The sequence below is a fragment of the Carettochelys insculpta genome, chromosome 11 (genome assembly GCF_033958435.1).
Source record: "Carettochelys insculpta isolate YL-2023 chromosome 11, ASM3395843v1, whole genome shotgun sequence".
Lineage (NCBI taxonomy): Eukaryota > Metazoa > Chordata > Testudines > Carettochelyidae > Carettochelys > Carettochelys insculpta.
Window position 1 is genome coordinate 34,719,204 of NC_134147.1, and position 13,410 is coordinate 34,732,613.

The following is a 13,410-nucleotide window of genomic DNA, read 5'->3' on the forward strand; positions in this document are numbered from 1 at the left end:
TGAGAAGTTCAATCAGGTTAAGTCTCAAAATCGTGGTCACAAGAGTTTAGACAATTGGCTCGAACAGACCTGCCACTCATGCACTAAGCATTAGCATGAGCAAGGTGTTTCAGTGAAAGTCACAGTCTGGGCCTGTTTTACGTTACTAACATAGGATGACTCACATCATTAGGAATACTACATCATACTACTGACCACTGAGAAAGCTGAACAAATGCCAAGATTTCAGGAGTGTAGTTAGCTGCACTGTTCCCAGGATATTAGACAGATAAGGGAGGTGAGGATCTTTTATGGGGCCAGTTTCTGTTGGGGGAAGAGAAAGCGAGCGACTCTTCTCAACAGAAGTCAGTCTAATCAACAATATTTCCTCGCCCATCCACTCTCTCTCAGAAATCTTGTCAGCCATATGCAAAAAAGTTTCAAGCATTCCACAAGCTTACAACTGAAATTTTGAAAAAGTTCAGACTGAGCGAAAAAAGAGAATCACATGGGAAGTGTGGGCAGGGGGACAGGAGTGTACACAGGTCCACATGCTAATTCATAGCACCATAGAGGGTCAGCCTTTGAAGGGGAAAAGCCGTAAATGTTGCAGAATCAGACTTTCTATATTAAACTGTGGCCACTCCATCAGTCAAATGGTAGCTCAACAAGCTAACACCTGAGGAAAAGCACAGAATATTGAGCTTGGGTAGTCAGTCCATAGGCCAGTAGCCAACATTTTTCTCATTGTATCTTAGAAGCAGCATCTGGGCTCTGATCAAGTCCATGTTGCACAGGAATCTCAGCAGTCCTGTGGACAGTCTGGGGCAGAACCAGAAGTTACACACAGCCTTTGATAAAGGCCATGGCTGCTGGACTCAGACCATCTTGTATGTTTTCAAGATGTCCCTTTGCTATGTGGGGGATAGAGTGAGAATACAAGTCCACATCTAACAGTGTTGGTGTATATCATTTTTAGCCAGGGGAGGGTGAAGGAGGCAGGAGAGGAGGTCCAGCATGTTTACAGGGAGGGCAATGCCTCTTAAAAAAAGCGACTGGCTGGTCTCAGCTAGTACACAGACTAGCAGACATTACAGGGAAACCTTCCGTACATTTCTTTTACTAAAATCTATTTCCAGTCTGACCAGCAGCTCTCTATTCCATGGTAGACAACCACCAGCTCCAGTAGATTATAGTGGCAGAGTCATAGACATCTACTTGGGACAACCTCAGAAACAAGGGCGTGGCTACAAAGGATCATCTAAGTCCTTTGCTAGAGCAGTATCATCTCTTCTATTTTGCTTAGGCCAGGTCTACACCAGGGAAATAAGGCAATTTCAGATATGCAATTCCAGCTATGGCAATTGCATAGCTAAAAAAAAACAAAAACCCCCAAGGTATCTGCAGTCGGCTTAGCTGACTGTCTTCACTGAGGGAGATCAATGGGAGCATCTCTCACATTGACCTCCCTTACTCCTTGTGTGAAATCCAACTCTGGAAAATCAACCCTGAACAGGCTGATCTTCACAAAAGTGTGGACATGCCCTTTGTTGACTTCCAGAGGAGACTGGAAAGTATGTAAAACGTAAATAAACTAGAGAGAGACAGAGAGAAGTGGAAGGCTCCTAAGCAGCAACAGCAGGAGAGAGTGATACTCAGCAGAAATTTACTGCCAGCTTGTCAAAACTGGAAGGCAGGTTTAAAGGATTTAGATAAAGGGGACTGCCAACACCCCAGCCTTACCTGTATGTTTAGGGGATTCCACACAGTTATTGTTATTTGATTTAAAACAACAATTACTGCTGTTTGCAAGAGAGGCTTACAGGCAAGCAACCTCACAGAGCTAGGAAAGGTGCTGAGCTGGGCTGGGCCACTGACAGAGAAGGAAGTGGTGATGCAGCCAAGTGCAAAGCAGCATTCCCGGATCAGATGGGGAGAGGCGCATTGCCCATCCCTGCCTCCAGGGTATTTTGTTGGGAGTCTCCTGCTCATTTACGGTATCGTATGCGTATGGCAGAGGTGTGCGGCTGGCAACGGCCCACCTACAGGCGGAATACCAGAGGATTCTCATCTTTTGGCCTGGTTGATCTTCCAGGCTGTTGCACTCATGGGTTTGGCAAGCTTACTGTTTGCCGAGTGGGGAGTAACACACCTCATATCCAGCTAACCTCGGAGAGAGCTGATGCTGCCTCCATCATGGCGAGGCTGGCAAATGTGAATGAGCTCACCTTGTTGCAAATTAAAAGCGGACAGACCACCATCTACCAGCACTTCTCAGCCTCCCCTGAAGGGGCAGCCTGAGACCAGGGTCTGTAAAAAGCTGCCCTATCGCTAAATTTTTGCCTCCAATTAATGGGCTACCATCATCTACGACAGACCAATTTAGCACTTGGTCATTACTTTTATCAGAAGTGAATTGCAAAATGGGATTAGAGACTCTTATTTGTAACTTAGTAAAACTATTCAATTGTCCATGTACATCAATACAACAGAATGGTGAGCAAACTGCTCAGTTGCAGTTGCCTTTTCTAAGAACTCTCCTCAACCACTCAGTTGCTTCCTGATTGTAATTGTTCCTTCCTGTCTGCTTTGTAATTGATGCCTCCCAAGTGCTTATGGGCAAATGTTTTTTCCCTCTGGGATACAAAGCTATGATTCTGTTTCTTGTGTACTGCAGCGGTGAGTTTAAGAGTCCCATTTGTCTACAAGAAGGCAAGACTGTGGCCAGGTCTACACTACAGGCAAAGATCAAATTAATTACATAGTTGGCATTGATCTATCTGAACTTGAGCTTCCACGCTGTCTCCCCTGTGGGAGGCCTACAGGACCCAATATTCCTGTCCACTTCCCTTAAACCTTGAGATAAACAGGAGTACCAGTGGCAATGGGGGAACCCTCTGAGTTCAATTTAGCACATCCCTACCAGACTGAACACACATCCCTACCAGTGCTGATGTTCCACATATCAAAGACTTATCTAGTGAGGCATTTTATGCTGGAGAATCTCAAGTTAGAGACATGCTGTGTTATCTTTGCTCCTCTTTTTTTGCTTGTTGTTTCCCTGATTTTAGAATGAAATCCACGAGATTCAAAGCACATTTGAGCCTGTGGAGAGAACACATAATGGTTCTTCTGCTTGTAGCTGTCACTAAGATGATTGGTACCTGTTAAGCTCCTTTGGTCTATCAAAGGTCATGCTCTAATTTTTTCATTGCTTGTCACCCTGCTTTGGGTTCTTTTATTTCCCATGTCTTCATATAGAGACCATGGAAGTAGTGCTTTAAAAGGTGAGATGCCAATCCGAGTCTGCCACAATAGCTCCAGAAAGAGAAAAAAGTTCCTCTTGATGGGAGAAGGGAACAGTATGTTAAGAGAAAACTATTAAGGTTGTGTATTAACCAATCTATAATTCAAAATTCCTCAATACCACAATAGAGAAAAGCTAACTGAGCTACAGTTAAATCAAAGTTAAGTAATCCGCTTATTGTTAGGTCACATGACTGCACAGAAAAGTATCCTACAAGCAGGTCTAACATATGGTTATCATCTATAACGACAGCTAATGGGGACAGACATATATTGCTGATCAGGATGCCACCAATTGCAGGAAATTAGACGATAACTGATATGCTAATGTAGAAAGCCAGTGCCATTAACGAACTTTCAACTTAATTTCATGATCTTGAAGGCAATCAGTTTACTGGAAAAGTTTTATCCTTAATCCAAGGTATAAAGACAGGTTTAAAGGCCTAGCACTGTATTTGCTCTCTGAATCGTTAAGACAGCATAGAACAAAAGCAAAATGATAAACTGTAAATTAAGTACCTTCTCTCCATAGCCTCTGTCTTTGGTCATCATTTCCCTGAGTGTCTGTAATACTTTAATACATAGTTTCTCCTCATTCTCCTCCAGCAGCTGTTTAGTGTGTTTTATTAACCTGAAACCAACAATTGATCATAATTTGCTTTACTACTAAATTTTCTTAGAATTAGGACAGGCACTTGTGACTATCTTTTTTCTATTGTCATACTTACAACCATTAAGTTAATTAAAATGTGGGGTTTTTTTAGGACTGGGAAATAGTGAGCTGATACATACCCCACTAAAAGCAACACTTGCTGAATTAACCTGAATACCAGGGAAATTATGAAGGGAACCCCAGAACTCCCACCTGGTCGATAGCCAGGCAAAAAGAAATCAAGATCAAAGAACTACATCAGAGTTGAGGAAATTAAAAAAAAATGGGTTGTTCATTAGGAAAAACAGCTAACACTAAGAAGACACTAAATATTTCATATTTTCTGATTGAAGAAAAAAAAAAGAACATGGACCTTGGAAAAAGCAAATGGAAAGATATGATGGCACAGACTTCAACTTGCTACCCCAACAGTAAGTAGAAAGAAGAGTGTTTTGTTGACGCAGTCAACTGGCCCCAACCTCATTAATAAGGATTAATTCTAAAAATGTGCAGAGTCATGTGTGTTTTACAATACACCATGACCATAAGCTGCTCCATACTTTATAAGCATCACTTGCAAGACATCGACAGCTGCAGTAGACATCTTCGGGAAGAAAAAATATCTTATTTTCCTAGTACAAATCATGTTTACTACAATGCAACAGAGGATACTGCTCTGTAAATAATTTCATAAAATATAAGAAAACAAACTTACTTGCAAATGAAACCTCCACTTTCACATTTTCTCCTTGCATCTGTGTTCTCTGGGAAGAGCAGCTCTGGCCTATGAAGAACATCCACCAGCACTGACAATTCAGCCTGCACTAGGGGGCGTAAGCGATCTTCCAATGCTGACACTATATCCTAGGAAACAACCACATTTGGGCTTGTTAATCCCAAGCAATATCTTTGGGGACCTTACTGCAATAAGTTTTTGAATGGTTTGTGTATCACTGTGGGCCAGGGGCTATTCACAACTACAGAGAGGGAGTATTACAGCTCCTCCAAGATCCAGAGAGAGAGACACTGAGGTGATTTACTTAGGTTGTCCACATCACCAAAGAGACATCAGCCACAAGGAAGCTTGAACATGCGGGTTCAAACAAGGTTTCTGAGACCAACAGAAAGAAATGGTTTTGGATATAAAAAGGCTGGGCTTAGAAAGACTCCAGGCCTCCTTCTTGAGCAAGAAAACATCCAGAACCTTCTGTCCAAGGGGAGTGCCAATCCTTGAAGAAAGGGTGGAAAGATAACAGCCTATTAGGGTCCCAGTAAGACTAATGGTGGGGGGGAGGCTCATGTTCTATTCAGAGAGTATTTCAATTTGTTGACTGTATTTATTTAGCTTTTTCTGCAATGCTCCGTTCTGTAAGAATAAAACAGAGTAGCATAGTAACTTGTAACCTTATGGCACCATACTGTACATAGCCCTGTGAGAGAAAACACCACACAAGTGCCAGGTGTCACACTGTGATATCCCCAGCAAACCAGTCTGTCTAAGGCAAAGGACGGTGGCACTTTCAAACACCAGGCACAATGAAAGAGGAACAAGACTCCCTACTCAGACATATATGATGGCTGGAGACTGTGAAATCTAACTGTGCACTCCTGGAGTGAGACAAGAGTGGGGAGAAATGGAGGGGGACAAAGATACCGGTGCGGTTTCCATGATACCACAACAACAATTTCTTTAAAAGATTACATTTAAAAGTTGAGTACAGCTTGTGAATGTTTTCACAGACAATCAAATGACTTCCTCGTTTAAAAAGCCCTCCAGGTTACAAAACATCAGCATTTGCCTAGCAAGATCCCTCTTTTGCTGGCCAAAGAATCTTACAGCAACTGCCCTCATTTTCAGCGACTCCTAAGATTATTTGGTGTTTTCTCATTTCTGCAAGTGGCACTTGACTATAAGGAACAAAACAACAAGGAAAATGCAGATTCTCAGTCGTGCTGAAACTTCTGGAATAATGATCCAAAAATCCCTGCATTTTATAATTAACTGGACCAGCAAGGAATACAACTGGTTGAACTAAGGCAAAAAAACCTCGACATCTCCCCTCACCCTTTTCAACTGAAACTTCAAAACACTTCCTCTGGTTTGTGGCTCCTTGGACTTGTCAGTTTGACTAAACATCCTCTCAGTAATTATTTCTGCAGTCTTGTAACTTATGCTCAGTTGGATTGGGGCAAATCTCTCCAGAACATTGCTTTTATAAAAATTGGTTGAGAGATCTGCTCAGTTGGATTGGGGCGAGTCTCTCAACCAATTTTTATATATAATTAGAGTAGGAAATGGAGGCAGAAGCCCAGCAGCAGAGTGGGGGCTATCCTGTTTATTGTGTCGAGTGCAGCATGTATGACTACCTACCCTGTGGGTGGGTGGCGTACGTGTGCGCTCGATGCAAGGAGCTCCTGGCCCTCAGAGACCGAGTGCGTGCTTTGGAGGCCAGGGTGGCTGAACTGGAGGAGCTAAGGAACGCAGAGGTGTTCGTTGATGAGACTTTCCAGCACATAATAGGGCTGTCCCACCTCCAATCTGACAGTCGTGATGCTGTTACGGAGGATGAAAGGCTCAGGGAAGGAGAGCAGTCAATGGGAGCAGAGGGAAACCATCCCATAGTTGGGACCCTCCTTCCAGAGGGTGCTATTGTATCCTCTCGTGCCGAGGATACTTCTCCGGGGGAGGGAGCACCAGCTGTTAGGAAGAAGCAGGTTTTAGTAGTGGGGGATTCGATCATTAGAAATATAGATAGTTGGATTTGTGATGACCGGGAGAACCGTATGGTGACTTGCCTGCCTGGTGCGAAGGTTGCGGATCTCTCGAGGCATCTAGACAGACTTATGGGCAGTGCTGGGGAGGAGCCGGTCGTCGTGGTACATGTTGGTACCAATGACATAGGGAAGGGTAGAAGAGATGTTCTGGAGGCCAAATTTAGGTTACTAGGAAAGAGACTGAAATCCAGAACATCTATGGTGGCATTCTCTGAAATGCTTCCAGTTCCACGCGCAGGGCCAGATAGACAGGCAGAACGTCAGAGTCTCAATGCGTGGATGAGACGATGGTGTAGGGAAGAGGGGTTTAGATTTATGAGGAACTGGGGACACTTTTGGGGTAGAGGGAGCCTATACAGGAATGATGGGCTCCACCTAAATCAAGGTGGATCCAGACTGCTGGCATTAAACATTAAAAAGGTCGTAGAGCAGTTTTTAAACTAAGAGGTGGGGGAAAGCCGATTGGTGCGGGGGAGCACCTGGATCAGACGGAGACTTCTCTTACACGAGGCTCCATAGATAGGGATTCCCTAGAAGTTAGTCAGATAGGGAACGTGGGAAATAATATATGGGCAAGATCAGATGTGAAACAATCGCATATAAAAAAATCCAACGCGTCTGTGAAAGGCAGACATATAAATAGTGGTAGTTTTTTAACGTGCTTTTACACAAATGCTAGGAGTCTGTCTAATAAGATGGGTGAACTGGAGTACCTCATATCAAAGGAGGAAGTTGACATAATAGGCATCTCAGAAACATGGTGGAATGAGGACAATCAGTGGGACACTATCATACCGGGATATAAATTATATCGGAAAGACAGAACAGGTCGTGCGGGTGGCGGAGTGGTACTATATGTGAAGGATAATATAGAATCAAATGAAGCAAAAATCCTAAAGGAATCAAAATGTTCCATAGAATCATTATGGATAACAATTCATTCCTCTAATATGAATATGGCATTAGGAATATATTACCGACCACCTAACCAGGACAGTGATAGTGATGCTGAAATGTTAAGGGAGATTAGAGAGGCTATCAAAATAAAAAACACAGTAATAATAGGAGATTTCAATTATCCCCATATTGATTGGGTGCATGTCACCTCAGGACGGGATTCAGAGATTAAATTTCTTGATGCCTTAAATGACTGCTTCTTGGAGCAGCTAGTACAGGAACCCACAAGGGGAGAGTCAATTCTCGATCTAGTCTTGACTGGAACGCAGGATCTGGTCCAAGAGGTAACTGTTACTGGACCGCTTGGAAATAGTGACCACAATATAATAACTTTTAATATTCCTGTGTTGGGAAGAACACCGCAGCGGTCAAACACTCTGGCATTTAATTTCAAAAAGGGGAATTACACTAAAATGAGGAAGCTAGTTAAACAGAAACTAAAAGGTAGAGTAATTAAACTAAAATCCCTGGAAGCTGCATGGAAACTGTTTAAAGACACCATACTAGAGGCCCAACCTAAATGTATACCCCAAATAAAAAAACACAGTAAGAGAGCTAACAAAGAACCACCATGGCTAAACAGCCATGTTAAAAATGCAGTGAGAGAAAAGGGCAGCTTTTAAAAAGTGGAAGTCAAATCCTAGTGAGGAAAATAGAAAGGAACATAAACACTCCCAAATTAAGTGTCATAATGTAGTAAGAAAAGCCAAAAAAGATTTTGAGGAACAGCTAGCCAAAAATTCAAAAAACTATAGTAAAATGTTTTTTAAATACATTAGAAGCAGGAAGCCTGCTAAAAAAGCAGTGGGGCCCTTGGACAATAAAGATATAAAAGGAGCGATCAAGGAAGACAGTGCCATTGCGGAGCGATTAAATGATTTCTTTACTTCAGTCTTCATGGCTGAGGATGTTACAGAGGTTCCTAAATCTGAACCAGCCTTTTTAGGTGACAAATCTGAGGAACTCACTCAGATTGAAGTGACATTAGAGGAGGTTTTGGAGTTAATTGATAAGCTGAATAGTAACAAGTCTCCAGGACCAGATGGTATTCACCCAAGGGTTCTGAAAGAACTCAAATGTGAAATTGCGGAGTTATTAACAGTGGTTTGTAACCTATCCTTTAAATCCACTTTGGTACCAAATGACTGGAAGACGGCCAATATAACGCCAATATTTAAAAAAGGCTCTAGAGGAGACCCTGGCAATTATAGACCGATAAGTTTAACATCAGTACCAGGCAAATTAGTAGAAACACTAGTAAAAGAATAAAATTGCAAGGCACGTAGAAGAGCACGAATTGTTGGGCAAAAGTCAGCATGGTTTCTGCAGAGGGAAGTCGTGTCTAACTAATCTATTAGAATTCTTTGAAGGGGTTAATAAACATGCGGACAAGGGCCACCCAGTGGACATAATATACCTAGATTTCCAGAAAGCCTTTGACACGGTCCCACACCAAAGGCTTTTATGTAAATTAGGTGGTCATGGGATAGGAGGAAAGATCCTTTCATGGATCGGGAATTGGTTAAAAGACAGAAAACAAAGGGTGGGAATAAATGGTAAATTTTCACAATGGAGGAGGGTAACTAGTGGTGTTCCCCAGGGGTCAGTCCTGGGACCGATCCTGTTCAACTTGTTCATCAATGATCTAGAAAATGAGGTAAGCAGTGAGGTGGCAAAGTTTGCAGATGACACCAAGTTGTTCAGGACAGTCAAAACCAAAAGGGATTGTGAAGAACTACAAAAAGATCTCAGCAAACTGAGTGATTGGGCAGCAAAATGGCAAATGAAATTTAATGTGGGTAAGTGTAAGGTAATGCATGTTGGAAAAAATAACCCAAATTACACGTACTACATGATGGGGTCAAATTTAGCTACGACAGTTCAGGAAAGGGATCTTGGAGTTATAGTGGATAGTTCTCTGAAGACATCCATGCAGTGTGCAGCGGCAGTTAGTAAGGCAAATAGGATGTTAGGAATTATTAAAAAAGGGATCGATAATAAGACAAAAGATATCATACTTCCCCTATATAAAACTATGGTACGCCCACATCTTGAGTACTGTGTGCAGATGTGGTCTCCTCACCTCAAAAAAGATATATTGGCATTAGAAAAGGTTCAGAAAAGGGCGACTAAGATGATTAGGGGCTTGGAATGGGTCCCATATGGGGAGAGGCTAGAGAGACTGGGACTTTTCAGTTTGGAAAAGAGGCGATTGAGGGGCGATATGATAGAGGTATATAAAATCATGAATGGTGTGGAGAAAGTGAATATAGAAAAATTATTTACCTTTTCCCATAATACAAGAACTAGGGGACACCAAATGAAATTGATGGGTAGTAGGTTCAAAACTAATAAAAGGAAATTTTTCTTCACACAGCGCACAGTCAACCTGTGGAACTCCTTGCCCGAGGAGGCTGTGAAGGCCAGGACTCTATTAGGGTTTAAAAAAAAAGAGCTTGATAAATTTTTGCAGGTTAGGTCCATAAATGGCTATTAGCCAGGGATAAAGTATGGTGCCCTAGCCTTCAGAACAAGGGCAGGAGATGGATGGCAGGAGATAAATCACTTGATCATTGTCTTCTGTTCTCCGTCTCTGGGGCACCTGGCATTGGCCACCGTCGGCAGATGGGATGCTGGGCTGGATGGACCTTTGGTCTGACCCAGTATGGCCATTCTTATGTTCTTATGTAAGTCCAAGGAGCCACAAACCAGAGGAAGAGCAGGGGCCCACAGGGTCTGGACTAATTTTATTGCACAGTATTTTGACTTTGATCCAATTTAAGCACAAGCAATTTAATTTCAGATTGCACACTAGGAAAACCTCTGTTCCTGCAACCAACCAGGCTTTATGGATAAATATATAACCCAAAGCTCTGATATTTATTTAGTATAAAAAGTAAAACATGTTGTTATGCAATAATTAAATTGCCCTCAGGTCTTGATATCAGTATTGAGTAAAGATACAATTCATACATTTCCAGTCTAAACCCTGATCTGACCTGTTCGGCCAGCATCACAACAAGTCAGAGTATTTTATATATATTTCTTTGGGGGTAGAAAAAAAATCAGCATGAAACTGAACATACACTATTGCTTCAGACAGATTGCTTTGTTCATTTGAGGAAGCAACAACTCTGGGGCCATTAAGTGGATCAATCAATCAAAATAGCGAATTGTGCAGAAGTCAAGTAAAAGTATAGAAGGAACTTGTAAGGAAGCAACAAACTGGAAGATCCCTCTCTCTCATAGTGCAGTTGAAATGTATCCAGTGGTACAGGCAGAAAGAAAATACTGGAGAACCACCAATCTGGACAAACATGTATTGAAATATCTTCTCCAAGGGCCATAAAACTTCCATGTGGCATTAGCTGTGTATCTGCAGTTACCTGTGTCAATAAATGGTTTGACTTCGATTTTACATGCAGTATTAAATTAGCTTCGGCTGCAGTTATCATATGTGGCATTTTTACTTTGCCCCATAGCTCCCAAATTAAAGTAGTAAGCTTGTCTTTTTTGTGTCAACATGCAAATATGTGGCTTCCAAGACAGCAAGAGTACGTTCCTAATGCAGCACTCTGTAGTCACCTGTAATCTTTCAATGATGTTTCGGTAGTCTCTGGAAGCAGCAAGCACAGAATCTCTACGGGCAGCATTCCTTGCAGTCATTCTCCAGTTCATTGCAGTTTTCTGCACAATGTTGTGTGATTTCAGGAAGAGGTTGTTAACCTGGCTGTCCAAATCCACAGGTATTGCAATTGCACGGCTTTTTGCTGCAACAGGAAAAAGATAATAAGAATTGACTCCTTTAGCCCACACGTGCAATCAGTAAGTGAACGAGGGGGAATACAAAGCTGTGTTTCTTTTATACTCTCACCTGCATATATTAAATACATTTTCTATTATGCTGTTTTCAATCCAGAGTGTGTTGGGACGGTCATATTTTAAGTTTAATACAGCATCTTTGATACTCAAAGCTTTTCCTAACTTCACGATGTATAAGCAAGACCATGCCCTCACATACATCTTTGTCACTCCTATTTTAAGATTAACAGAACATGCATATTCATTTTGAAGGAAAATCTGACCCTATTGCCAGTACATATGAGACTCACTGTTCTCCCCGCTAAAATGCAGCAACTTCTGGGGAGGAGTACTAAACTGTTCAAGATTGTTAAGAAAAAAGCAGGCTGTGAACAGCTTCTAAAAGATCTCACAAAACGAAGCGACTGAGCAAAAACATGGCAAATGAAATTTAATGTTGATAAATGTAAAGTAATCCATGTTAAAAAAATAATCCCAACTACACATACAAAATGAAGGGAACTAATTTAGCTATAACTACTCAAGAGACAGATCTTGGAATCATTGTGACTAGTTCTCTGAAAACCTCCACTCCATGTGCAGCAGCAGCAGCAGCAATCAAAAAAAAAAGTGAACACAATTTTAGGAATCATTTAAAGAGATAGAGAATTTCTTACTGCTTGTATATATAAATCCATGATACACCTACATCTTGAATACTTTGCACACATGGTAACCTCTTCTCAGAAAAGGATATATTGGCATTGGAGAAGGTTCAGGGAAGGGCACCAACAACGGTTAGGGGTTTGGAATGGGTGCCATATGAAAAGAGAGATTAAAAAGACTGGGATTTTTTTTTTAACCTTAGAACTGGGAGACTCAGCAGGTGAGATATGATAGAGGTCTGTTAAATCATGACTGGTGTGGAGAAAAGAGAATAAGGAACATCCATTTGCTTGTTCCCATAACTTAAGAACTAGGGGTCACCATATGAAATTAAGAGGTAGCAGATTTAAAACTAACAAAAGGAAGGTTTTCTTCACTTAGTACACAGTAGGCCTGTGGAATTCCTTGCCAGTGGATGTCATGAAGACCAGGACTTTAACAGAGTTCAAAAAAAGAACTTGATAAATTCATGGAGGTTAGGTCCATCAATGCCAACATGGGAAGGAATGGTGTTCCTAACCTCTGTTTGTCAGAGGCTGGAAATGGATGTTAGGAGAGAGATCACTTGATGATTACTGTTCTGTTCACTCCCTCTGGTACATTTGGCATTGGTCACTGTTGGCAGACAGGATACTGAGCTAGATGGCCTTCTGGTCTCACCAAGTACGGCTGTTTGTATGGAATGCGACAGCCATCTAACAGCACGACTCACCACTACGTTGTTTAAGACTGAAGTATGACTCACCTTTAAGCAGAAACACAGTGAACTTAAATAAGCAAAACCAGTAATTTCAGCTGCCAGCATGTACTTTCAGATCTTCTGCCCTTAGTTAATCAAACAATTTACAGTTTCACCTCATATTTACATTGAAAACATCTGTTGTGAAATCATAGAATAGACTTTAGCTATGAAGGAAATGCTTGATCTTCTCCATAACTTAGCCCTGTGTTAGCTATATCCTTCCCACCTGCAGGAAGCAGAATACATGTTGCTTTGGGCATATAAGGGTGATGCACAGGACAGAAGTATTTTGTTCATATTAAATCTAACTTCTTACCTACATCAGAGAGTACCCTAATGCAGCTCTCCACCGATGCTTTCTGGCTTGGCATGAGCCAGTTGCAGTGGTAAACCCTGAACACTCCTTGCAACAGTTGTACAAACACAGGCTGGCGGGTCTAAAACACATGAAAAGAACCAGATCAAAAGCATCGTCTTGTGTTAGACAGTAGGTCGCCTGCTACTCCGATGCTACATATCAGCCATTAGCCTT

The 13,410-nt window shown here is 41.8% G+C and overlaps 1 protein-coding gene across 1 annotated transcript in view; it reads right to left on the reverse strand.

Moving 5' to 3' along the window:
- Positions 1-13,410, reverse strand: part of ITPR1 (inositol 1,4,5-trisphosphate receptor type 1) — a 269,958-nt gene that overhangs the window by 117,790 nt on the left and 138,758 nt on the right. Inside the window, exons 35-38 of the mRNA XM_075005225.1 lie at positions 13,195-13,315; positions 11,255-11,439; positions 4,653-4,801; positions 3,805-3,916 (exon numbers count right to left, since the gene is read on the reverse strand). Of these exons, the coding sequence (XP_074861326.1) occupies positions 3,805-3,916; positions 4,653-4,801; positions 11,255-11,439; positions 13,195-13,315 (567 nt within the window). The remainder of the gene's footprint in view (positions 1-3,804; positions 3,917-4,652; positions 4,802-11,254; positions 11,440-13,194; positions 13,316-13,410) is intronic.